This window comes from Terrapene carolina, unplaced genomic scaffold (assembly GCF_002925995.2).
Source record: "Terrapene carolina triunguis isolate 2854851 unplaced genomic scaffold, T_m_triunguis-2.0 Scaffold38, whole genome shotgun sequence".
Lineage (NCBI taxonomy): Eukaryota > Metazoa > Chordata > Testudines > Emydidae > Terrapene > Terrapene triunguis.
Genome location: NW_020664389.1, coordinates 5,077,057 through 5,100,728, shown reverse-complemented (window position 1 = coordinate 5,100,728; position 23,672 = coordinate 5,077,057). Strand labels below are relative to the sequence as shown.

The following is a 23,672-nucleotide window of genomic DNA, read 5'->3' as shown; positions in this document are numbered from 1 at the left end:
CTCGCCAGGGTAAGCACCCTGGCAGGCCGGGCCAGTTTTATTTACCTTCTGACGCAACAGGTTCAGCCGATCGCAGCCCCCACTGGCCGCGGTTCACCGTCCCGGGCCAATGGGGGCGGCGGGAAGCCGCGGCCAGCACATCGCTCACCCGCGCCGCTTCTCGCCGCCCCCGTTGGCCCGGGACGGCGAACCGCGGCGAGTGGGGGCCGCGATCGGCCGAAGCTGCCGCATCAGCAGGTAAATAAACTGGCCCGGCCCGCCAGGGTGCTTACCCTGGTGAGCCACATGCCAAACGTTGCTGACCCCTGTTCTAGATAAACATTTGTAGTTGGAAAGCTCACTAATTCAGTCCTTTTTAAAAATCTCATTGTTTACAGCTCTTTAATGCACTGGTAACTTGAATTAAAATTTACAAAATTGAAAAATACATTTTGCTTTGTTTTAAGACAGTAAATGACAAGTCATGCCAAGCAATCAAAGCTCAAAATATTTAGGATGCTATATAAAAACATTTATGAAATAGAAAAACAAAAATTCAGTGAGGACAGTCAGTTCTTCACAAAGGGAAAATGAGACTGTGTGGTGGTCAGCAAAAATGTGGAAAAATAAACTAATTCAGTATTCAGGCCAAGACTATAATCGGGTTCAAAAAAGACTTAGATAAGTTCATGGAGGGTAGGTCCATCAATGGCTATTAGCCAGGATGGGCAGGGATGGTGTCTCTAGCCTCTGTTTGCCAAAGCTGGGAATGGGTGACAAGGGATGGATCACTTGATGAATACCTGGTCTGTTCATTCCCTCTGGCATTGGCCACTGTTGGAAGACAGGATACTGGGCTAGATGGACCTTTGGTCTGACCCAGTATGGCTATTCTTATGTTCTTAATCATCTGCTGTTTTATTAATACATGTTAAAAAAATTCTTTTTAAATGATAGTTTCACTTTAAAATTTATGAAGGACTTGTTGACTCCAAACATTGATAATGGATTTTAATACTCTTTTCCCTCAAAGTCTCCAAATTGAATGCAACCCTTGCTGTTGTGGACTCGTAGTTCCAGTGACTCTCCGGCTGCCTCTTTGAAATAAGTTTGGTCTCAGGCCAGTTCCAAGTGGATAAATGTCTATCTTGCACAAACCACAACTGTAACTGGCATTTTTTGTCAGTCTTAGCAGAGAAGCCAAGGACTGAACTCCCCTTTTGCCACATAGGTGATCCTTTCAAGGGGGAGGGTGGGGGAGGTTGAGGCATATTGGGAGAGTGTATGGCATTATTATTCGGTAAAAACTTATTTTTATCTGATCAATGCTGCTTTAGTAGCTCCTTACTGGATACACTTTATGGCCTTAAATAAGGGGTTTCTCTTAAAGCAGGGGTTGGATGCCTTGTGTTGTGAGGGCTCTCAGTCCAGTACCTTTCTAGAGTATGGAAGGCATTTTAAAAACAAACAAACAAACAAAAAAAACTTGGCTTCCTGCCATCACAAGTACTGTGTTTTTGATATAAGTAGTAGTCTTACCACTTAAAACACGAGTGGTAATAAAGCAAGTGGTGGCAGCAACAAAGCATTTTGATCTGCCCAAATATCTATTGCTTATTAACATGTTGTTTTACCTAGTATCTTCATGGATAGGCTTCATTTATCAGTCATGTAAGCAAGCTACCTGTTTTGAACCTGACCAGTAAACAAAAGTTTACTATTTTGTTGGAAAGCAGAGAGAACAGAGATGTAGGCTTGTTCTTAACTGTTCCCAGGAGAAATAATTAACGTTGCAGAGATTACATTCTCTGTGGTAATTGAGGGTCTTTTGTGTGTCCATTCTGCATAATTTCCCTATATCTTTGTTTAATTATTTGTTTATAGTAGAAACTAAAAGCCCCTTTATAGATTAGAAGAATGTAATCCTCTAATCCCTCAGTATTTTTCCCATTACAGCAACAGCATCACATGATGAGACCAGTTTATGAGCTAATTGGCTGGGGGCAGTTCCAGTAACAGCTGCATTTAAAATCAATTCCTATTGGAGTAAAACAAATTCTAATTTAGAATAAATGTAGGGGGCCAAGTCCTGCATTCTTTATTCTGATAATTTTTCCTATTTAAGTCAATAGTGCTGTACTTGTGAGTCAAGTAAGCAGGGTTTGGTTTCTGTATTGTTTGAAGGAATTTGAGATAAAAAACATGCTCAAGAATGGTATTTTGTTATTTTACGTGACTTAGAAAAATATCCCTAGCACCGATAAATGCTCAAGTATTTGTCCCGTAAGAGGGAAGAAATTATCCTAATCAGTTTTGAACACTTACTTTACTTTGAATGACATCTTGAATCCAAAAGTGCTGAATGTGATATTTTATGTTAGGCCCTACTTCTCATTACTAATGTTTGAGGCCATCTGGTTCATCACCAGGAATATAACTGTCTTTGTGGGCCTTTGAAACAAAGGCACATGAAGTGTCTTAAATAACCAGTGTGCACTTGCAATATGAAAATTTTAAAATTAGAAGTGTCATGAGTAGAGCTGGGATATAACTCTTTAGGAATATATGAGAGATTTGGAGATGCAACTGCAAAAAAAAAGCATGGCTAAAATTTATTTTTTTCCTGTGAACCAGTACAGTACCTCATAATGGAAGCATACAGACAGGATTTATCATGAAATATAGTGGTGTAAATTACAGTTGAACTTTGGCACCAGATAGTGGTTAAGTTATCTGAGTTTAGAGCACTGTTTGGGATTAACTTCTGCACAGTAGTTTTTAGTTTCTTCCTCATCTGTGTGAAACTAAGTGTAGTGCAGATCCTGTCCTGCTTTACTTGTCCAGGCTCAGCCAGTAGGACTGTATATCCCAGATAATGTTAGACATTTCCTTACGTGGAGGGATGACTTGTTGTACTTAAAGTACTGCACAGGATTTTTTTAGGGGGAATAAGGCAAAACGCCACATTTATTAGTAATGCATGTATTTACTAACACGGTATCATATGCATATGATATATATTACACACACACACACACACACAAGCACACTGTCTTGTTGTTACCAAATAGTTGCTCCCCTTCACTGCACTGGCCAGGTGAATTAGATGGGGGAGGGGGTGGAGCCGGGCTTCTGCTGATCCAGATCGATGCTCCCATGTTGACAAGACGAGACCCGGGGTCCTCTGCGAGACACCTTACTTTTATAGCAGCTTCCCTCTCATGCAAATTTGTACCAGATTCAAAATCTGTGTCTGTGTCCATTGGTCCTTTGTGCTGCTTTCTTCTGGGTGTTGTCCCAATGCTGCAAAGAGGGTGTTTCCAAAAGAAGGTGCTTGCTTCTAACCCCCGATGCCATCAGTATGACTGCTTGTCTTTAATGAGCCCACTTGACACGTTTTATTGTTCTTGGGTCTGGCTCCCAGCCCCTCTCCAATAGTTGAGGCTGTCTGGAGGTGCTGCCTTCCATGCCTTGCTCATCTACACCTCATTCATTCAACAGGGCAATTGATTAAGAGTGGGGGGGGGGGGAGGGGGAAGATCTTGTTCTACTGCTAGGAAAAAGACATTTTTCTTCGATCTTATTCTATCCTTAGGGGCTATAACATTATACCAGGGTTCAATGCAAAGTTTCTATATGAGGCTTTGATACAAAGTCCCATGAAAACAGAGGTCACACGTGGGTAAACCCACTACAAGGTTATATGAAAAGGCACAATGTAAAGTCATATGAAAATTATCAGAGATTTATCCACAGACTGGCTGGAAAGGGCAAAGATGGGGAATATGGACACACAGAATTATAAAGGAAAGGATTGGCATTAAGCCAGAAAAATAGAAAACTTCTGAGTTAACAGCAGTAACTTTAAACTAGGTAGTCACACTCAACAGTTGTATATGCTGCACTATAGGTATACGTGGTGCTCTACCAATAGATACAATTACAGGCTCTGAATAAGTGACATAAATTTGACATAATACAGCATGGGGTGACAAACACGTGGAGTGGGGTGTGAATATGGGCAGATGTGAAACTTAGATAAGAAATTGAGTAGGCCTATACTTACCACTGGTTCCAAATTAATAACATCTGTATGAGGGTGGTGTCCAGGACAGAGGTCAGTCATGAAAGGCTAATAAAAACAAAGTGAATTTTGAGCAGAGTTTTGAAGGATTAAAATGAGTCTTGTAGTGTGCAGGAATCAGGGAGGAAAGAGACAGATTGCTTTGTGGGAGGAGGCGATACATAGCTTGTTTGTGCTAGCATTTTTAGATATATTTGTAACTCAACTTAACTGAATCAGTTATTTTAGTGTAGATACTCCTCAAATGTGTGAATGCTAAGGGTTTGTCTATACCTGAAATGCTACAGCAGCACAGCTTCTGCATAGACATTACCTACATCAGTGGGAGGGGTTCTTCCATCGGTGGAGGTAGTCCAGCTTCTCGTGAGGCACAATCAAGTCTTTCATTGACCTAGTGCTGTCTATACCGGGGGTTAGGTCAACTAAACTACGTCATTCAGGGGTGTGGGATTTTTCACACTTCTGGGAGACATGGCTGTGCCAATGTAAGTTCCCAGTGTAGACCAGCCCTAATACAGACACTTGCCAGTCTTGGTTCCAGATCATTAATTACTCTACTCTGAGTGCCATCTTTTTCTGTCAGTGAACTGGGACCAGGCGCAAACATTGGTGAGTGTCTGTAGTAGCATTTACACGTGTTTGAGTGTCTGCACTAAAATATGCAATGATGTGTGCATGACCAAAAACTCTAGTTTAGACATGCCCAAAGGGAGCATCAATATGAGTAAAAATGGAAGGGCACAGTTGGGGTAGTACTTAACATTCATGCATAGCTTCAGTGGACATATTTCAAAGTATTTAATAAGTTGTACTGAAAATGTTAACACAGTTGTGCAAACTAGGCGTTCTGATGGAGCTGTTAGTAATCAAATCAATCTGGAAATTCATTTTTTGAGGTCGACGGAGAAAAGTAATACTGGGGCAGCATATCTCAGGTGATTAACAAAAGCCCACACGAAGGATTTGTCTGTTATTTTTCCATTGTTTCTCTAGTGTAGTGTTGCTTTTTGTAACCGTACTTTATATATGTTGGTGGAGTACTCAAAAGCACTGAAATTCAAGAACAAATGGAATTTCCTCATTTTAATGGTGACAAAGGATTAATACTAGAATGGAAAGCTATATTGAGACCAAGGGGAATGTGGATGTAGGTAAGGTTGTATCTTATTGTCTCATGCAGTTTAGCAAATAAAAGAAAAAAAAATCCAGCAAAGTGTTTGTTCAGATTTCTAATTTGCATTAAAGGAAATGGAGCAAAACTACCTAAGTAAAAGATCTCTCTGAGATATTTGATGGAGAAGCACAACTATTATTTGGATATGATAGAGAAAGAGAAGACAGGCTTCATATTTGTAGTGAAAAGCATATGAACACAGGTGATTTTACTACTTTACGTAGGGGAGAGCAAATCTATAGTAAAGCAACTATGGAAAAATAATAAGTGAATCCATACAAGCAGTTCAGGGGAAACTCCTCCCCTCCCCCCATTTGAGTGTGAATGGGATGAATTTCCTGTAGTAAATTCTAGTGGATGAAACAAAAGGCTGTTTAATGTAGTAATTGCTGAATATGTTGTGGTGTTTTATAAAACCTTTTTGAGGTGTTTGTCAAAAATAGTAATTTTTTTGAGGTTAAAAAGGAAAATGATTTTTAAAGTTTTAATTTTGTCTAGTTTACTCCCCAACTCCCCAGATGGAATTGAACATGAGGATGTAAGAAGTATAATAATGCCAAATTGTTTTGAGACGAGAATTTCCCCCTTTGCCACCCTCCATGCTATTGTCTTGTCCAGTTTTGAGGCTGTCTGACAAGCCCTATCAGTTTTGAAGGTGAATGAGCATTCTGTCCTCTCAGCTGCCACTGAAACAGACGTTTCTCATCCCAGGAAGTGCTGTGTAAATTTGTGGTTAAATAGTAAGAACACTATGAACTTTGAGGAAACAATGTATTTAAAGTACAAATAGTTGCCAAATTCTCACCATTTATATGAGAACCCGTTGTTCTAAAAGTTATCAATGTGTATACATCATGGATATGTAAAGTGGGGGGAGGTAAATAAATAGGGCCCTACCAAATTCACGGTCCATTTTGGTCAATTTCACGGTCATAGAATTTTTAAAATAGTCAATTTCATGGTTTCAGATGTTTATATCTGAAATTTCATGGTATTGTAACGGTGGGGGTCCTGACCCAAAAGTGGGTCGTGGAGAGGGTGTCGCAAGGCTGTTGTAGGGGGATTGTGTTGCCCCCCTTACTTTTGTGCTGCTGCTGGCAGGGGTGCTGCTTTCGGAGCTGGGCAGCTGGAGAGCAGCGACTGCTGGCTGGGTGCCCAGCTGTAAAGCCAGCGCCACCTCCAGTAGTAGCGTAGAAGTGAGGGTCACAGGATGTGGGGGTGTTACCATATGTCCCAGTTTTCCCAGAAGCTTCCTGCCTGGGTTGGGGGCTGACCGGCTCCCTCACTTCTGTGCTGCCTTCAGAACTGGGCTCCCAGCCAGCAGCTGCAGAGCTTCATGCACCCAATGGAGGTTCCCAGAGGTGAGTCTGACCCAGCTCTGGGAGCCGCCTATGCAGGGGAAGAGGAAGTCCCGTCCCAACTCAGCCTGGGCCGGGACTAGCAGCTGGAGCCCGGTGCACGTAGGACCCACCAGCTGAAGCATTCCCAGCCCTGCCCCTCCCTGACAATATCCAAATTTCACGGGGAGATCAGATTTCACGGTCTGTGATGCAGATTTCATGGTCAGTGAATTTGATAGGGCCCTAGTCATAGGTACAGAGGATATTGTTAAGGATTTTATCTTTTTATCAGTAGGTAGGATGTTACTGGTTCTAGCTGTGTTGTCCATTATAAGTAAGGCTATGATTTAGTCCCGGGTATTTTTAGTAAAACTCATGGACAGGTCACGGGCAATAAACAAAGTCACTGCCCTTGACCTGTCCATGATATATACTAAAAAGGCCTGTGATTATATCTTGGGGTGGGGGTGCGTGAGGTGGGGGGTGCCCGGGGCCAGTGGCACCAGCTGCCTGGGGCCAGTGAATCATGGGCTGCTGCGGCCAACTGCCCAGGGCCCGCTGCCCAGAGCCAGTGGACCCTGGAGCCAGCTGCTTGGGCGGCCCTGGGGTCAGCCCCCTGGCCCCTGCAGAAGTCGCTGAAAGTTGCAGAATCTCCGTGACACACATGGAGCCCTAATTATAAGTAAAGGCCAAAACATTTAAACCGAAGTACCTAAACTGAGGTTCTTAAATCCAGATATAGGAACTTAAGTGATCCCTCCCCCCCCCCAGACCCCAAAACAAACAGTGCTAAACACCTCTAGCTTCAATTGCTTTCCACAGGATTTGTGAGCATTCAGTAACTTTGAAAACAATCAGTGTTTGTTTTTTTTAAATTTTATTTAGGTGAATAAATACGGATTTAAGAGGAGCTGTAGGAATCCATGTTTGTTTTTTTTAAACGCTTTTACTTATAGTAGGCAGTGCAGCTAGAACAAGTAATATCATATCCATCCAAAAATCTCAGTGACTATAGGACCCAGTCCTGCTACTCCAGCTGTCCTTTGCAAACTTCCCCTATTTAATGTAGCAATGACGCTGAGGAATGGTTTATGTTGTAATTATTTCCCATGTTTTTGATCCCACACCTTGTTAGGTAACAAAACTGTCCTGGAAACCCCTAGCCAATTTGAGTGGCTTTATAATCACATTTTCAAATTATTTTTATTTTTTTCTGTCCTTTGTTGCTGTGTGAGCGGCACACAAATAGGGGAAACTATTCAGGGGAAAACAACTAAATCCACTGTATACACAGTACTGTCAAATGCCCCAAGTGTTTTTTGTTTTTTTTTGTTTTTTTAAAAGAGAAAAATTTTTCCCGCCAATATTTAAATTAATAATAGGCCTTGTGATAACAGAAGGTTTTAAAAAAAAAAAGTTCAAACAAATTTGATGTGTCCCTTAATCTTAATACCTAGAGCCCCATGAAATTTTTTTTTATATACTTTTTCATTTTATTTTTCAGGAATTTGTTTTGTTTTATCCATTCAAATGTTTTATTTCTCTTTATTACATTTACATTAATACCTCAGATGACTATATATAAATAAAAACAGTGTATAAATCCTAGTTTAGCTATACTACCATTGTATTATTAATCAATGTTCCAGGGTAGTGAAAGGTTTTAGGAATTAAAAACAAGCACAGAACAGTACTCCGCATTTTCTTTTTTCATGGTTTGTGATCTGTTGCTTACAATCAGTGTATACTTTGGCGGCGGGAGGGGGGAAGTTCACAGTCTACACTAACTATAGGGTGCATGAGACACTAAATAGTGATACTGGGTAAACTGGCGTTTTGGCACATGAGCACAAACAGTACGTCAGTAGCATCTAGATCCATCAAAATTGTTCTTAAGTATAACTGATAAAGTTTTTGCTCAGTTTCAGGTACCATAATAACACACACTCCTTTTTGATATCTGTTAGCAGTGACACATTTTTAATAGTCTTTGATGATACTTTTATTTAGGTTGGTCACGTGGCTGTCTCCAGTGGATTACACAATAAGCTAAATGACGCCAGTAATTTAATTGCTGCATTTTCTGATATTTGTTTGACCATCTTATCAAGTGAGTTTTGAATGGCCACTTTTTCCTGTCGGATGCTTGGTCTTCTATGTCTGGCTCCATAGCAGCAACACTATTTTCATCTGGGGCCTCTACATTGATTCTTAATAGCACAACACTTCACATGAGCATCAGTACTTTATGGTTAGCAAGAGTGCCCAAGGCTTTTTGGTTTAATCTAATTGTGTAATTAAATCTTGTATTTGTGCACAATGTGCCTTTACGAAGCTAAACTGAAACTTTACGACTGAATAGAAACTTACATCTTCCACGATCGTTAGGAGGGCTTTCATAATGGTTGGCTTCTTCAGATCAAAGAAAGCTAACAAAGCACAGAACGGAACCAGGAGTTCCACCTGGTTATTGCTTGCTGGATATATAAGAAAGAAAACAGCTCAGGGTAGTTTACTTTTAGGAATTGCAGATAGGCAGACTTCAGTGTCTTGAGAATGAAAACTCTCTCTTATATCTTGCCACTGTTGAATTTGTCAGTTAACTGATCGACAAATCCATTTCCAGCTAAATGGAGTTTGTGTGCCCAACATCTCATATGCAAAACTTCAAGAGCACTGAAACACTTTATTATATACACTGCTGAGTCACTCAGTGGCAAGCATATCAGAATGCTACATGTTGTAGCTGTTCAACATATCCATAAATGCCTGGGAACATGTGGTTGCATTGGCAGTTTCAAGAAATAAGACTGTAGTCTGGTGAATGTTTTCTGACTCTGTAGCACCAAATGTCTTAAACAAAACTACAGAGACACATCTTCCTGCACTGTCTGACGTTTCGTCACAAATCTCAGCCAGATGCTTTCCTATGACAGCATCATAGGAAGATATTCCAGCCTCAAGCAGTCAGCACTTGGAAAGTCACTGGCTCCTAAAATAGGATAAAAGGACACTAGTTTGAAACAGTATGTTGGAAAATACTTAAAAGTCAACATCATTTCCAGTTGTCTTTATATTAGTTTAATAATTAGTTAAATGGTTTCAGGGGAAAAAAATGCTGTAAAGTTGAATCATGCATCGGGTGAGTTAAGTACTCTTGGACTGAAGGATGATCAAGCTTCTCTAGTGGGTGTTATTGCTAGCACACATTTGAACTGCATCGTCTGCTAATGCATTTTTTTCTTCTTTGGCTTTCTTGGCACTTTGCAATGTTTCACCATTTGTACCTTGGCAGGTTCTTTTGCTTAGATCAGTGACTGCATTATTTTTTTCTCACGTGACTGACAGATCAACAATCTGTAACGAGCCTGTCTTTTTACTCCCATTCCAGTTGACAGTTAGAAAATCTGCATATCGTGTCACTATCAGCAACATATGTCCCTTTATGCTTAAATTTTTTGCTATGTTTAATTATGACAGGTGGTTTAGGATTTTAAAACACAACATCTCGGAGGGCAAAACCTGTGAATTTCCATGAGGTGTTGAACAGCTCTCGCTATAAATACATTTGCACAGGTGCAAACCTGCCTTGAGACACTCACCAACCACTGCCACAGTTAGCTGTCCCAAAATACCCTGACTAGCTCATTTAGGGTTCCCTACTTGAAATTTACTCCATACTGCAGCCCCCAAATAAGCCTCATCTCTCCATCCCAATTTAGTGGTCCCAGCCTCTATTGCTTCCTATATTTCTCCTATCGTAGGCTACGTCCTCACTATGGGGGGGGGGAAGGGAGGTGTCGATTTAAGATACGCAAATTCAGCTACGCGAATAGCGTAGCTGAATTTGATGTATCGGAGCCGACTTACCCCTTTGTGAAGACGGCGGCAAATTGACCTCCGCGGCTCCCCCGTCGACGGCGCTTACTCCTACCTCTGCTGGTGGAGTACAAGCGTCGATTTGGGGATCGAATGTTGCGTCCCGACGAGACGCGATAATTCGGTCCCCGAGAGATGGATTTCTACCCGCCGATTCAGGCAGGTAGTGTAGACGTAGCCTTGGTGTGAGGCATCCCTCCCCTAACCCTTTTTATATATTGTCCTTTGCTTGGGGAGTTGGGAAGTCCCTCAGGGAGGTTATGGTGTGAGCCCTCACTGCTTTCGCCCTGCAGCAATAGCTCCTGTCCTGGGGGGTTGACCCCAGCTCCCTGCTCTGGGTGTTGTGACCTGGTGCAGGGGTTTACAGTGCTGTTAAGGTGTAGCCTGACAGCCCCTCCCTGCTGACAGAGGTGTGGCCACTCCAAATTTGAGTGAGTGGTGCGGACACATCTTATGCTAGGTCCCAACACATGGAGCAGGGAGTTGGGCCCTGCTCTATGAGATAGGAGCCGTTTTTATGTTCTTTTGTTTTGTGTTGCCTCACGTTTGCAAAATACATGGGGCTGTCATAGAATCGTAGGACTGGAAGGGACCTCGAGAGGTCATCTAGTCCAGTCCCCTGGACTCATGGCAGGATAAGTATTATCTAGACCATCCTTGACAGGTGTTTGTCTAACTTGCTCTTAAAAATCTCCATTATGGAGATTCCACCACCTCCCTAGGCAATTTATTCCAGTGCTTAACCACCCTAACAGTTAGGAAGTTTTTCTTAATGTCCAACCTAAACCTCCCTTGATGTAATTTAAGCCCATTGCTGCTTCTCCTATCCTCAGAGGCTAACAAAATAATTTTTTTACCCTCCTTCTTGTAACAACTTTTTATGTACCTGAAGACTTTTATCATGTCCCCCTTTCAGTCTTCTCTTTTCCAGACTGAAAAAAACTGGGTTTGTTTAATCTTTCCTCATAGGTCAGGTTTTCTAGACCTTTAATAATTTTTGTTGCTCTTCTCTGGACTTCCTCCAATTTGTCCACATCTTTCCTGAAATGTACAACCCAGAACTAGACACAATACTCCAACTGAGGCCTAATCAACACAGAGTAGAGCAGAAGAATTGCTTCTTGTGTCTTGCTTTTAACACTCGTGCTAATACATCCCAGTTTGTTCAGATCGTTTTGAATTTTAATCGTATTCTCCAAAGCACTTGCAACTGCTCCTGGCTTGCTATCGTAACACAAACTTTCACTGTATATAATACATCAACTCTGGAAATTTCAGTGTAAAAGTAGAATTAGGCAGGCCAGAATAGAATTTGAAGAGCAGCGAGCAAAAGACACAAACTAACAATTTTTATTTTTGGTTTGTTAAATACATCAGAATCAGATAGCTTGACAAATAATTAGTGGGGCCACTGAATGATTGAGGTGCTAAAGGAACACTCGAAGACACGACCATTGCGGAGAAGCTAAATGAATTATTTGCATCAGTCTTCATTGCAGAGAATGTGAGGGAGATTCCCACACCTGAGCCTTTTTTTTTTTTTTAGGTGACATATGTGAAGAACTGTTCCAGATTGAGGTGTCAGTAGAGGTGGCTTTGAAACAGATAGTACTGTTTAATTTATCAAAGTCGCAGGACCAGATAGTATTCACCCAAGCGTTCTGAAGGAATTCAGATATGAAATTGCAGAACTACTAACTGTGGTATGTAACCTATCGCTTAAATCAGCTTCTATACCAGAGAACCAGAGGATAGCTGTTTTTTAAAAAAGGATTCAGAGGTGATCCTGGCAGGCTGGTAAGCCTAACTTCAGTACCAGACAATTTTTTTTAAACTGTAGTAAAGAACAGAATTATCTGACCCCTAAATGAACACACTATGTTGGGGAAATGTAAACATGGCTTTTGAAAAGGGAACTCGTGCCTCAGCAATCTTAGTATTCTTTGAGGGGGTCAACAAATGTGTGGACCAGGGTGATTCAGTGGATTAAGGCCTTGGCTACGCTTGCGAGTTGCAGCGCTGTAAAGGCTCCCCCAGCGCTGTAACTCACTCCCCGTCCACACTGGCAAGGCATTTGCAGCACTGTATCTCTGTGGTTGCAGCGCTGCATGTACTCCACCTCTCTGAGAGGAATAGCGAGTATTGCGCTGCCGCTGCAGCGCCAGTGTGGCCGCCCAATGCGCTGTGAATGGCCTCCAGAATTATTCGGCAGTATCCCACAATGCCTGTTCTAGCCACTCTGGTCATCAGTTCAAACTCTACTGCCCTGGCCTCAGGTAACCAACCGTGTGACCGACCCTTTACATTCCCCAGGAATTGTAAAAATCCCCTTCCTGTTTGCTCAGCCCAGCGTGGCGTGGAGTGCTCTCAGCGAATCTTTCCAGGTGACCATGCCTCCACGCGCCAAGCGAACCCCATCATGGAGCAATGGCGAGTTGCTGGACCTCATCAGTGTTTGGGGGGAGGAAGCTGTCCAGTCCCAGCTGCGCTCCAGCCGTAGGAATTACGATACCTTCGGGAGGGTATCAAAGGACATGATGGAAAGGGGCCATGACCGGGACGCCCTGCAGTGCAGGATTAAAGTGAAGGAGCTGTGGAGTGCCTACCGCAAAGCCCGTGACGCAAACGGCCGCTTGGGTGCTTCCCCCGCGACCTGCTGATTCTACAAAGAGCTGGATGCAATACTAGGGGTTAACCCCACCTCCACTCCAAGCACCAGCATGGACACTTCAGAGCCGGTGTGGGGGGGGGGAGAAGGAAGAGGAGGAGGAAAACGGGAGTGATGGTGGTGGGCTGGATGGAGACACTCCGGAATCCCTGGAGCCATGCAGCCAGGAGGAAGGTAGCCAGTCGCAGCGGCCGGTACTTGGTGGAGGACAAACAGAAGAGCAGGTTCCCGGTAAGCGTTTTTTTTTTTTTTTTTTTTTTCCAGGAAAGAATTTTTTCGGTGCCGGCTCTTTGGGAGAGGACGGTTAGGCATGCATGCCTAGATGCGGAATAGTGCATTGATGTGGTTTATCACATCGCGGTAATCGGCCTCGGTAATCTCCTTGAATGTCTCATCCAGAACGTGCGCAATGCGCTTGCGCAGGTTAACGGGAGAGCCACCGTGGTCCTTGTCCCAGCCAGGCTAACGTGTCCGTGCCACTGTGCCATGAGGGGCGGGGGGACCATTGCTGCACACAGGCAAGCTGCATATGGGCCAGGGCGGAAGCCGCATTGCAGTAGAAGACCCTCCCTTGCTTCCCAGGTCACCCTCAGCAGCAAGATATCGTTCAGGACGAACTCCTGTGGAAAATGTTGGGACAGTGTTCAGTGTAGGTGCCCCCTGAAGCTGTTGGCTCTCCCCAAGGCACAGAAACCCAGAGGATAGTGCAGCCCTGAAACAATCAGTCCCCCTTACTCACCATTTTGAGGCTCCCGTGGGATATGTGTGCTCTGTTTTGGACGGGAAAATTATGCTATTGTGTAGACCCTGTGTGTTTTCTACTCCTTAAGTGCGGGGGGAATCATTACTCTGTCTGGTATAAACAATGCCGCCTCTGTTAAATGTTGCATTTTGCCTATACAGCTGCATCAACCTTGAGACCTCAGCCATCCCTCTTATCGCCTGCTCAGAGACTGCAAAGACTCAGGAAGAGACCGCGAAAAAGCAAAGAAGACATGCTGCAAGAAGTGATACGGCAATCTATTAAAGAGAATGAGAAAGCACAGAAGTGGAGGGAGAGAGAAAGCAGGATCCGCCAGGAAAATGCAGCACACTGGCGGCAAAGCACCGCGCACCAGCAGCAAAGCACTGAGGCTCATAAGCATCCTGGAGCGCCAAGCAGACGCTATCCAGGAGCTGGTAGCCATGCAGAAAGAGGAGCAGTACCGCAAACGCCACCCACCCCACAGCCCTTGTCCCAAAACTCTTTCCGTTGTGCCCCACTGTCACCTCCAACCCACTTTCCCCAACTTCCGTGTTCTTCACACCACCCGCTGCCTCCAACACCACTATCTTCACCACCCAGCCCTGAAAACCACGACCCTTACCCTCTGCACTCAACCCCCATCACCATGCTGTATAGCTGTCCTAAAGTGCAGCACTCACTGCACAGCACACCAGACAGGACATACGCGAATCTGTGATTGTACTTACTGTTCCCCAATCCACCCCCTTGTTTCTTTTCAATAAATATTTTTTTTTCTTTTCAATAAATGGATTCTTTGGCTTTGAAAACATTCTTTATTATTGCATAAAGTAAAAGACTCCTTAGCCCAGGAAATAAACAGGCACTGCAAGTCTGCTTGTCTGCTTAGCAGACACTCATTCCTAAAGATTGGAACTACTGCACTTCACTCCCGTGCAGGGCACCAGATATCACTGCTGGTTGTCAGCCTCAAATTGCTCCCTCAAGGCATCCCTAATCCTTGCAGCCCCGCGCTGGGCCCCTGTAATAGCCCTGTTCTCTGGCTGTGCAAATTCAGCCTCCAGGTGTTGAACCTCGGAGGTCCATGCCTGAGTGAAGCTTTCACCCTTCCCTTCACAAATATTATGGAGGGCACAGCACGCGGATATAACCGCAGGGATGCTGTTTTCGGCCAAGTCCAGCTTCCCATACAGAGATCGCCAGCGGCCCTTTAAACGGTGTGACAAGATGGTCGATATAGTATGGTGGGTCCTGCGCTTTTCTTGGTGGTGGGGGGGCCTAAAATACCACCCCTTACCCCTGCTCTTGGGGCACCGAGGGCCCCACTAGTGGCCCAGGAAGGTGGTAAAGGAGGGAAGTGGGGGAGGGGTCTGGGTTTGCTCCTCACTCTGAGTCCCAGCCCCTCTCAACCCCTGCAGTTTCTTACCCTCTTCCCCCTTGGGTGGGGTACCTTCAGTCCTTAAACGCTGGGGGAGGGAATGTCCCTCCCCTGCTGGGGCAGGGTCTCCCTTATTCTGGTTTTCTATTCCTCCAGGTCTCACAGCACACCTCCAAGCTCCAGTCCTCTCTCCTTCCTCCTTTTTCCTGACTGCCTGAAGCAGGGGGTTTTATTAGGTTTCTAACAGGGCCTTAATTGATTACAGGTGTTCCAATTAACCTGTAGCAACCCTCCCTAGTCTACAGAGAACCACGCCTTAATTAACCTAGGGTTTATATACTTCCCTTCTACTACTTCCCACTGCTCCCTGGCCCTCCTGTATCACAACGGCCAAAGGCACACTCCACAGTCATTCGGCACCGGCTTAGCCTGTAGTTGAACCGTTCCTTGCTGCTGTCAAGGCTCCCGGTGTAGGGTTTCATGACCCACGGCATTAACGGGGAAGCGGGATCTCCAAGGATCACAATGGGGATTTCAACTTCCCGTACCGTGATCTTCCGCTCTGGGAAAAAAGTCCTGGCCTGCATCTTCCTGAACAGCCAAGTGTTCCGAAAGATGCGTGCGTCATGCACCTTTCCGGGCCAGCCTGTGTTAATGTCAATGAAACGCCCACGGTGATCCACAAGCGCCTGGAGAACCATAGAGAAATACCCCTTCCGATTAACGTATTCAGATCCTAGGTGGGGTGGTGCCAGAATAGGAATGTGCGTCCCATCTATCGCCCCTCCACAGTTAAGGAACCCCATTTGTGCAAAGCCATCCACTATTTCCTGCACGCTACCCAGAGTCACGGTTCTTCTGAGTAGGATGCGATTAATGGCCTTTCAAACTTGCATCAACACAATTCCAACGGTCGACTTTCCCACTCCAAACTGGTTTGCGACCGACCGGTAGCTGTCTGGAGTTACCAGCTTCCAGATTGCAATAGCCACCCGTTTCTCCACTGGCAGGGCAGCTCTCAATCTCGTGTCCTTGCGCCGCAGGGTGGGGGCGAGCTCCTCACACAGTCCCATGAAAGTGGCTTTTCTCATCCGAAAGTTCTGCAGCCACTGCTCGTCATTCCAGACTTCCATGACGATGTGATCCCACCACTCGGTGCTTTTTTCCCGAGCCCAAAAGCGGCGTTCCACGGTGCTGAGCATGTCCGTGAATGCCACAAGCAATTTCGTGTCGTACGCGTTACGCGGCTCGATAGCATCGTCGGACTCAGCACCCTCACTCTCACTGTCACTTTGGATCTTAAGGAATAGTTTGACAGCCAAACGTGATGTGCTGGCGAGACTCGTCAGCATACGCCTCAGCAGTTCGGACTCCATTTCCCGCAGATAGATCGCGCTGCACAGAAACCGTTGAAAGATGGCGCCAAAGGTGGACGGAAACAAAGGGATTTCTGGGATGCGAAGTGATGCATCACGGGGCATTGGGACAGGACCCAGAATCCCCCACACCCACGCCCCCTTCCCACAGCGCCAGAATGGGAAAAGGTGCTCTGTGGGATAGCTGCCCATAATGCACCGCTCCCAATAGCGCTGCAATTGCCGCAAATGTGGCCATGACAGTGCGCTGGGCAGCTGTCAGTGTGGACAGACTGCAGCACTTTCCTTACTCAGCTGCACGAAGTCAGGTTTAACTCACAGCGCTGTACATCTGCAAGTGTAGCCAAGGCCATAGTGTACTTGAACTTTCAGAAAGCCTTTGACAAGGTCCCTCACCAAAGGCTCGTAAGCAAAGTAAGCATTCATGGGATAAGAGAGAAGGTTCTCTTGTGAATCAGCAACTGATTAAAAGATAAGAAACAAAGGGCAGGAATAAATGGTCAGTTATCACATTGGAGCAAGATAAATAGCAGGCCCCCCAAAGATCTGTACTGGGACCAGTGCTGTTCAACGTATTCATAAATGATCTGAAAAAAAAAAAAAAAAAGAGCTTATCAGTGAGGTGGCAAAGTTTGCAGATGGTATAAAACTACTCAAGATAGTTAATTCCAAAGCTGACTGTGAAGAGTTACAAAGGGATCTCCCAAAACTGGGTGACTAGGCAACAAAGAGGCAGATAAAATTTCAATGTTGATAAATGCAAAGCAATGCAGAGTAGAAAACATAATCCCAAGTATCTGGGCAAAATGACGGGGTCTAAACCAGCTATTATCACTCACATTTTGGAGTCGTCATGCATTGTTCTCAGTATGCAGTGGCAGTGTTCGTTAGCGCTTTTTTTTTTTTTTAAAGGAACCATTAGGAAAGGGATAGCTAATAAGACATAATAATCATAATGCCACTATACAATTCTGGTCGCCCTGTCTCAAAAAAAGATGTATGAGAATTGGAAAAAGTACAGAGAAGGGCAACAAAAATGATTAAGGGAATGGAACAGCTTCCATATGAGGAGAGATTAAAAAGACTGGGACTGTACAATTTAGAAAAGAGATGACTAAGGGAGATATGATAGAGGTCTGTAAAATCCTGAATGGTGTGGAGAAAGTGAATAAGGAAGCTTTATTTACCCCTTCACATAACATACAAACCATGGGTCACCCAAATGAAATGAATAGGCAGCAAGATTTAAACAAACAAAAGGAAGTATTTCTTCTCACAGTGCAGTCAACCTGTGGAACTCTTTGCCAGGGGATGTTGGGAAGGCCAAACTAATAACAGGGTTCAAAAAAGAATTAGACAAGTTGATGGAAGATAGGTCCATCAATGGCTATTAGCCAAGATGGTCAGGGACGCAACCCCATGCTCTGGGTGTCCCTAGGTCTCTGACTGCCAAAAGTGGGACTGGACAATAGGGGATGAATCACTCAAAAATTGCAGTGTTCTGTCAATTCCATCTGAAGCATCTGGCACCAGCCACTGTTGGAAGACAGCATCCTACGCTAGATGGACCATTGGTCAGACCCAGTATAGGTATTCTTATGTTCTTATACTGAACAACTGGCCTTCTATCTCCGCTTATTTGGGCATGAAATCATGCCTTTCAGTGTAGTGTTACTTTGGGTATTCAGTAGTTTAGAATTATCTATCCAAATGGTGTTTGATTTTCTGGATACAGCTAGTTACAAAGATGAGATAATGATATGTACACCCTTGTATCAATGTGCGTACTGCATGTACAGATTTGTACTGCATGAATGAAATACTTGGATGGGTTTTATAATGTGTCTACATCTTGTGAAATTTTAAAAACAAACTCTACTAAAAAGTTAACTTGAAAAGGGAACATTTAACCGTATCCCCAATATTTATTGTTACAGAAAAGTATTTTGGAATTACTTGGCAAGACACTCACTGTTCGTGTATTGTTACATTTTGAAAATGACTGCATTTAATTTTCATTAATAGGAAGTGCATTTTTTTTCAAACCCTATACTTTACTAGACCTTCTCTTACACATATAATCACTGTTTTGATTCCAGGATGTGGTCAACAACATTAGGAAGAAAAAATGTCTTGCAAATGCCAGTAAATATTTCCTTCCTTTTCCCTCTCCCAGATCAGAAATGTAATTTGTTAGTTTAGAGCAGTGGCCGATAATTTTAAAAGTTTTGTTGTGATGATTTAGTGAAACTTCAAGAGCTATTATGATCCCTGTTTTTCACACTGTCAGAATTAAGGTATACTTTTTTGGGATGAATGGAGAAAAAAAACTGTTTTGTTTTTTATTTTGAAAGCTATGAAAAAACCCATTTTAAAATGTACATGTTTGTGCTATCATGAAACTAAAAATACTACGTTTTTAAAAGTTTCTTCATGAGTGTAGCCATACTTGAGGGAAGGTTAAGCCATATTTTCTTTAACTTAGTTATTAATACTTGTTTTCGTTAGCTTTTTTTAGATTATCAGATCATATTGGCAGATATAAAGTGCACCAGATGTTTGCATGTTATGATGTTTGTTGCTAGAAGGGGAATTGATATTATTAGTTTAAGAGCCAGAGTAAAACTTAGAAGGGAAAATGGGAGAGACTGCTGATTTCAGATGCTTTGTCTTATTCCACAGGAATACTTTTTTTTTTTTTAACTAGGGGAAAAAAACCCCATATAGCTGCGTTTATCAGTGCAGTGGTGCAAAAATTAAAATAAAATTAAAATAAATTCCACACTTGGAGAAAAATAGTGAGGTGAATTTCTGAGCTCTGTCCATTCAAATGGTTAGGATTTAAAACTTGTTGCATATGCAAAGTAAATTCTTGAGGGAGGAGCGCATTTGTGATGTCTGAAGAAATTATTTACGAAATGAAGTTATTTAGTTAAAATGACTTTCTGAGCATGTTCAATTGACTGTTTTCCTTACATACTTTAAAGCCCCAGTCATGCAATTGGCTCTATACAGGAGGACCATGGCAGCCTTATGGAGCACCTTTGAAGCCAGTGAGGCTTAATACAGGTGCAAAGGTCTGCTCACATGGATCCAGTTGCAGGATTGGCAGGGAGGACAGTTACAGTGAACACACAGAGTAGATAATTGGGTCTCCTAAGCTAATGTTTAGGTTATCATTGCTGATACCATTTTCAGCTACCCAGCCAGTCATTCCCTCTGTTACATAACCTACTTACTCCTCAGCACCTTAAAAGCAGTATAGGAAGGGCCAGTGGTTTTCTGTCAGGCGCGAGTGGATGCAATCTGAAATTTCGCACATGCTTCCCGGCTTTCTTGAGTGCATAGCCTGAGAGCAGGAAAATGCGTAAAGGAATGTGCAATCTGTCTTTGTGCATAAAAATATCCTTTTGTATCTCTAAAAGAAATACAGATAAATACACACAACTTTTTACTGATGTATTAAGGGTAAGAATTAAGGTGCATAAATCATGGGGGAAACTAAAATACATGATGCCCCATGCTAACTCTCCTACCTTCTGGATATGTACACAATATATATCTTTCTGTAATTTACAAGGGTACACTATTTTTAGACCAAATTAAAGTAACACAATTATTTTGTCATTATGTAGACATTATTCTGACCATTTATTTATTTGTTTACAGCACCAGCAAACATTTTTGAATCAGCTGAGGGAGATCACTGGTATCAATGACATCCAAGTACTGCAACAGGCCTTGAAGGTATGGTGGATTTTTAATGAATATCTAACTGACGGGAAGCAGAATGTGCATATACTGTGAATTAACCTCCTGTGATGTCACTGTCTAGCTCTACTAAGGATTTTAACAACAAGGCCTGATATTCCTTATGTGAAAAATAAGTTGGGGGGAGGGGGGAAGAGGGTGGTCAGGCAGAGGGGGTAGTGCTTGGATGTTGCATTTATCTATCTATCTATCAATCAGAAAAGAGCATTAAAGGTAGCATATGGATTCTTTCCTATGGCATTTCCCTTTTAGTGGAACAATGGCACAATACCTATTAATGGCTTCTTGCGTAATTTGAAAGCACAAAATTGATATCTGGTTAGATATTAATATCAATTGATGTGGTGGGTGGGTTGTGTTTAAAAAGAAGGAAAATATTCTCTAGCCATTTCTCATATCACTAACTTCCCTGCTATTTTATGATGCACACAAAAACAAAAAAGTCCTGAGAGGATTGATTTCCCCCTGGTGTTTTTTACCTTAGAAATATCAGGAGTATGAAGTGTGGTCTTCCCTGGTTATGTGTTGGAGGACCTGTTAGTTATCTGGGCAGGTTTTCAGGGAATGAATCTTAAACAAAATATTCATTCAACCAAAATGTTAATTAGGCACTGAAGTTGAAGACAACAAAAACTGAAGGATCTCAGGCCTCATCCGCACAGTTTGTGCACAGTCTAACTGTTGGTTAAGGGTGTTTTAGGTGTTGGCTTTTTGTTTAAGCTATGTAATTAGTTACTCTACTGTCCCACTGTAGAGTCAAAACAGTTATAGCCCTTATAATTTATATATTGTATTCCCCTTTCCATACTGGAACAGCTGTACTGATATAAGATACCTTTATGCTAATATAACTGCATCCTCAGGGTGGGTTAAATGCATTGGTTTAGTTAAAGCAGTACAACTTTTCTAATGTAGACAAGACCCTTCAGCAGATTGAATAAGGATCTCTTCCTGTCTTAATTTGTCCTCATTTGCTCTCTCTTGACTCTTGTGATAACATAATTTCACTAGTTCTTCAGTTGTCATAAATTCTTGCAGAGCAAACAAGACCTGAGAGGGAGAGGCACGGAAGGAGTATAAACCTCCACACTTTTCTTTCCCATAAAACTAAATAAAATTCCCTCCCCTCAAGCTTACTTTTCAATCCATTATAAAAAAACACACACACAATCTTTTCCCTCCTTCCCCAAGAAAAAAACAAAAGAAGAAAGAAGTGTGTGTGGGGGGGCTGTATTTTTAACATCTGTATGTGTATGTCTGTTACTCCTGGTTAAATTTAGACTAGAGGAAATGTCAACAACCGAATACCCGAAGCCTTAAAAATGAAAGGCCAGATCCTAAGGTAGCATAATTTGGCTTAGTTCTGTTGAAGTCAATGAAGCTGTGCCAAATTACACAAGATGAGTGCCACCTGAAATTTATAATTTACAGTGCGTTTTTAACTAATTTCTCCTTTGATTGGTACAACTCTAATGAAGAGTAATTACAGAAGAAAACTGTTGACTGCTCTGTCTTATAATTGGAAGTAGACATTATGCCCACAACATTATTTGATTAGAAACTAGCCAAGTATATAAAATAAGAGTTTGAAGAGTTAAAATGGTTTTAGGTTGTGGCTTTCTAACCAGAATTTAACATGGAAAAAATGAAGTGCAGTTGGTTGTATGACAGTTGAAGTTGATCATAACAAACTCATTCTGGCCTACCATTTAAATAAAAAAAAAAAGTGAGTCTCTTTTTCTGTTGACATTTAAAGGACAGCAATGGGAACTTGGAATTAGCGGTGACTTTCCTTACTGCAAAGAATGCCAAGGTTCCTCAGCAGGAGGAAGCAACTTACTATCAAACAGCCCTTCCTGGCAATGACAGATACATCAGTGTGGGCAGCCAGGCAGACACAAGTAGGTATTTCTTTCTCTGTATAAACTATTTTAAAAGCAAAGAAACTAAGAACTTGGCTGTAAGAGATTTACCATCAGTTCTGCTTGTAAATTCCCTAACTTCACATTTCCTAGGTTTTCAGTTGCTCGTTTCTTTCAGCATAAATTTTACTTTCTTCAGCTACCTCTCGATTTTTTTTTTAACATGTTCATTTTTGCTATTAGTTAGAAATTGAACTGGACCTACAACATATTTTTGCCCATTGTGGGGTTCCTGGTTGGGGCATGCCAGTTCAAGAAGGGCAAGTAGCTTTAAAGAGAGGCAAAAGTCCACAAACATAGGAGTACTTCAAAACCTGAATAAAAATAAATATTAAAGCCAGAAATACAATATTATAGAAGTAACATTACCACATATGCATTTTAAGGACCTTATATTGATAGTCAGTGGTGTCCACGAGCTAAACTGATAACAGCAGGTGTTCAGCATGCTTTCTGCCTCTCAGGATTAACTCCCAAGTTTAAGAAGCTGGCAGTTGTCCCATGAAAAAGAAAAACCATTAAAAATGGTTAAGATTGTTTCATATGGGAGGCATTATTTTCTGATTATTCCTTTATTGTGTTGACCTTTTTCTTATGTTAAGAGTGTACAGTATTTTTTTCAGTCCTGGAGAGGACACTCATCTTGACCCCATATAAATGCTTTATGTTCACATGTTTCAGCATTTGTTACCTAAAGTAGAAATTATTCCCTAAAGAGATAAGAGAAATAATGTGGAAGAAACAGAGTGTATTGAAGGGTGTGTACAATGGATTTGAGTTCTATAGTAACTTCTGAATTTTCTGTTAATATTGTTTGTGTTTCTAATCTCTTTTAAACACAAAACCTAACATTGAATTTTTCAAGTTCTTTCCACCAGACCCCCAAGCGGTGTAAATCTGCATGCCTTCATTGAAGTCAATGAAATTCTGCTTTAAAAGAGCATGGGCTCTTGCTCTTAGTTTTTATTTCAGGAGGTGGTGGTAACATAAGTAAAGACATTTTTTTCAGGGTTAGGGTTTCATATTATTTTAAGCAGACATTATCCATTATCAAATCTAGTTTTGCCTCCAACTACTTGGAGTTGAAAGAGTAGATTTGTATCATTTTAAAGCTTGCTTATGTTTTGGAATAGCTGAGCTAGTTCAGGTTTTCAGCAGTACAGCGTAGAAAAGTGATAACCTTCTGTGTTTCTGGTATCCCTTCATAAAATTTATCAGGTACATTATGGAAAATTAGAATTTCCCAAGAATAAATTTAAAATCAAAACATGTAACTAAAGTAATTTAGGACTGGGTAAAGTCAGAAAAGCTTCTGTACCAAAATGGTGTATACTTAACATATCAGCTTCCTCTGTG

General features: G+C 42.4%; 1 protein-coding gene across 3 annotated transcripts in view; it reads left to right on the top strand.

The window, feature by feature from the left end:
• Positions 1-23,672, top strand: part of USP25 (ubiquitin specific peptidase 25) — a 137,855-nt gene that overhangs the window by 13,634 nt on the left and 100,549 nt on the right. For all 3 annotated transcript variants that reach the window (XM_024210390.2, XM_024210389.2, XM_024210388.2), the window contains exons 2-3: positions 20,293-20,370; positions 22,151-22,295. In XM_024210390.2, coding sequence (XP_024066158.1) covers positions 20,293-20,370; positions 22,151-22,295 — 223 coding nt within the window. The remainder of the gene's footprint in view (positions 1-20,292; positions 20,371-22,150; positions 22,296-23,672) is intronic.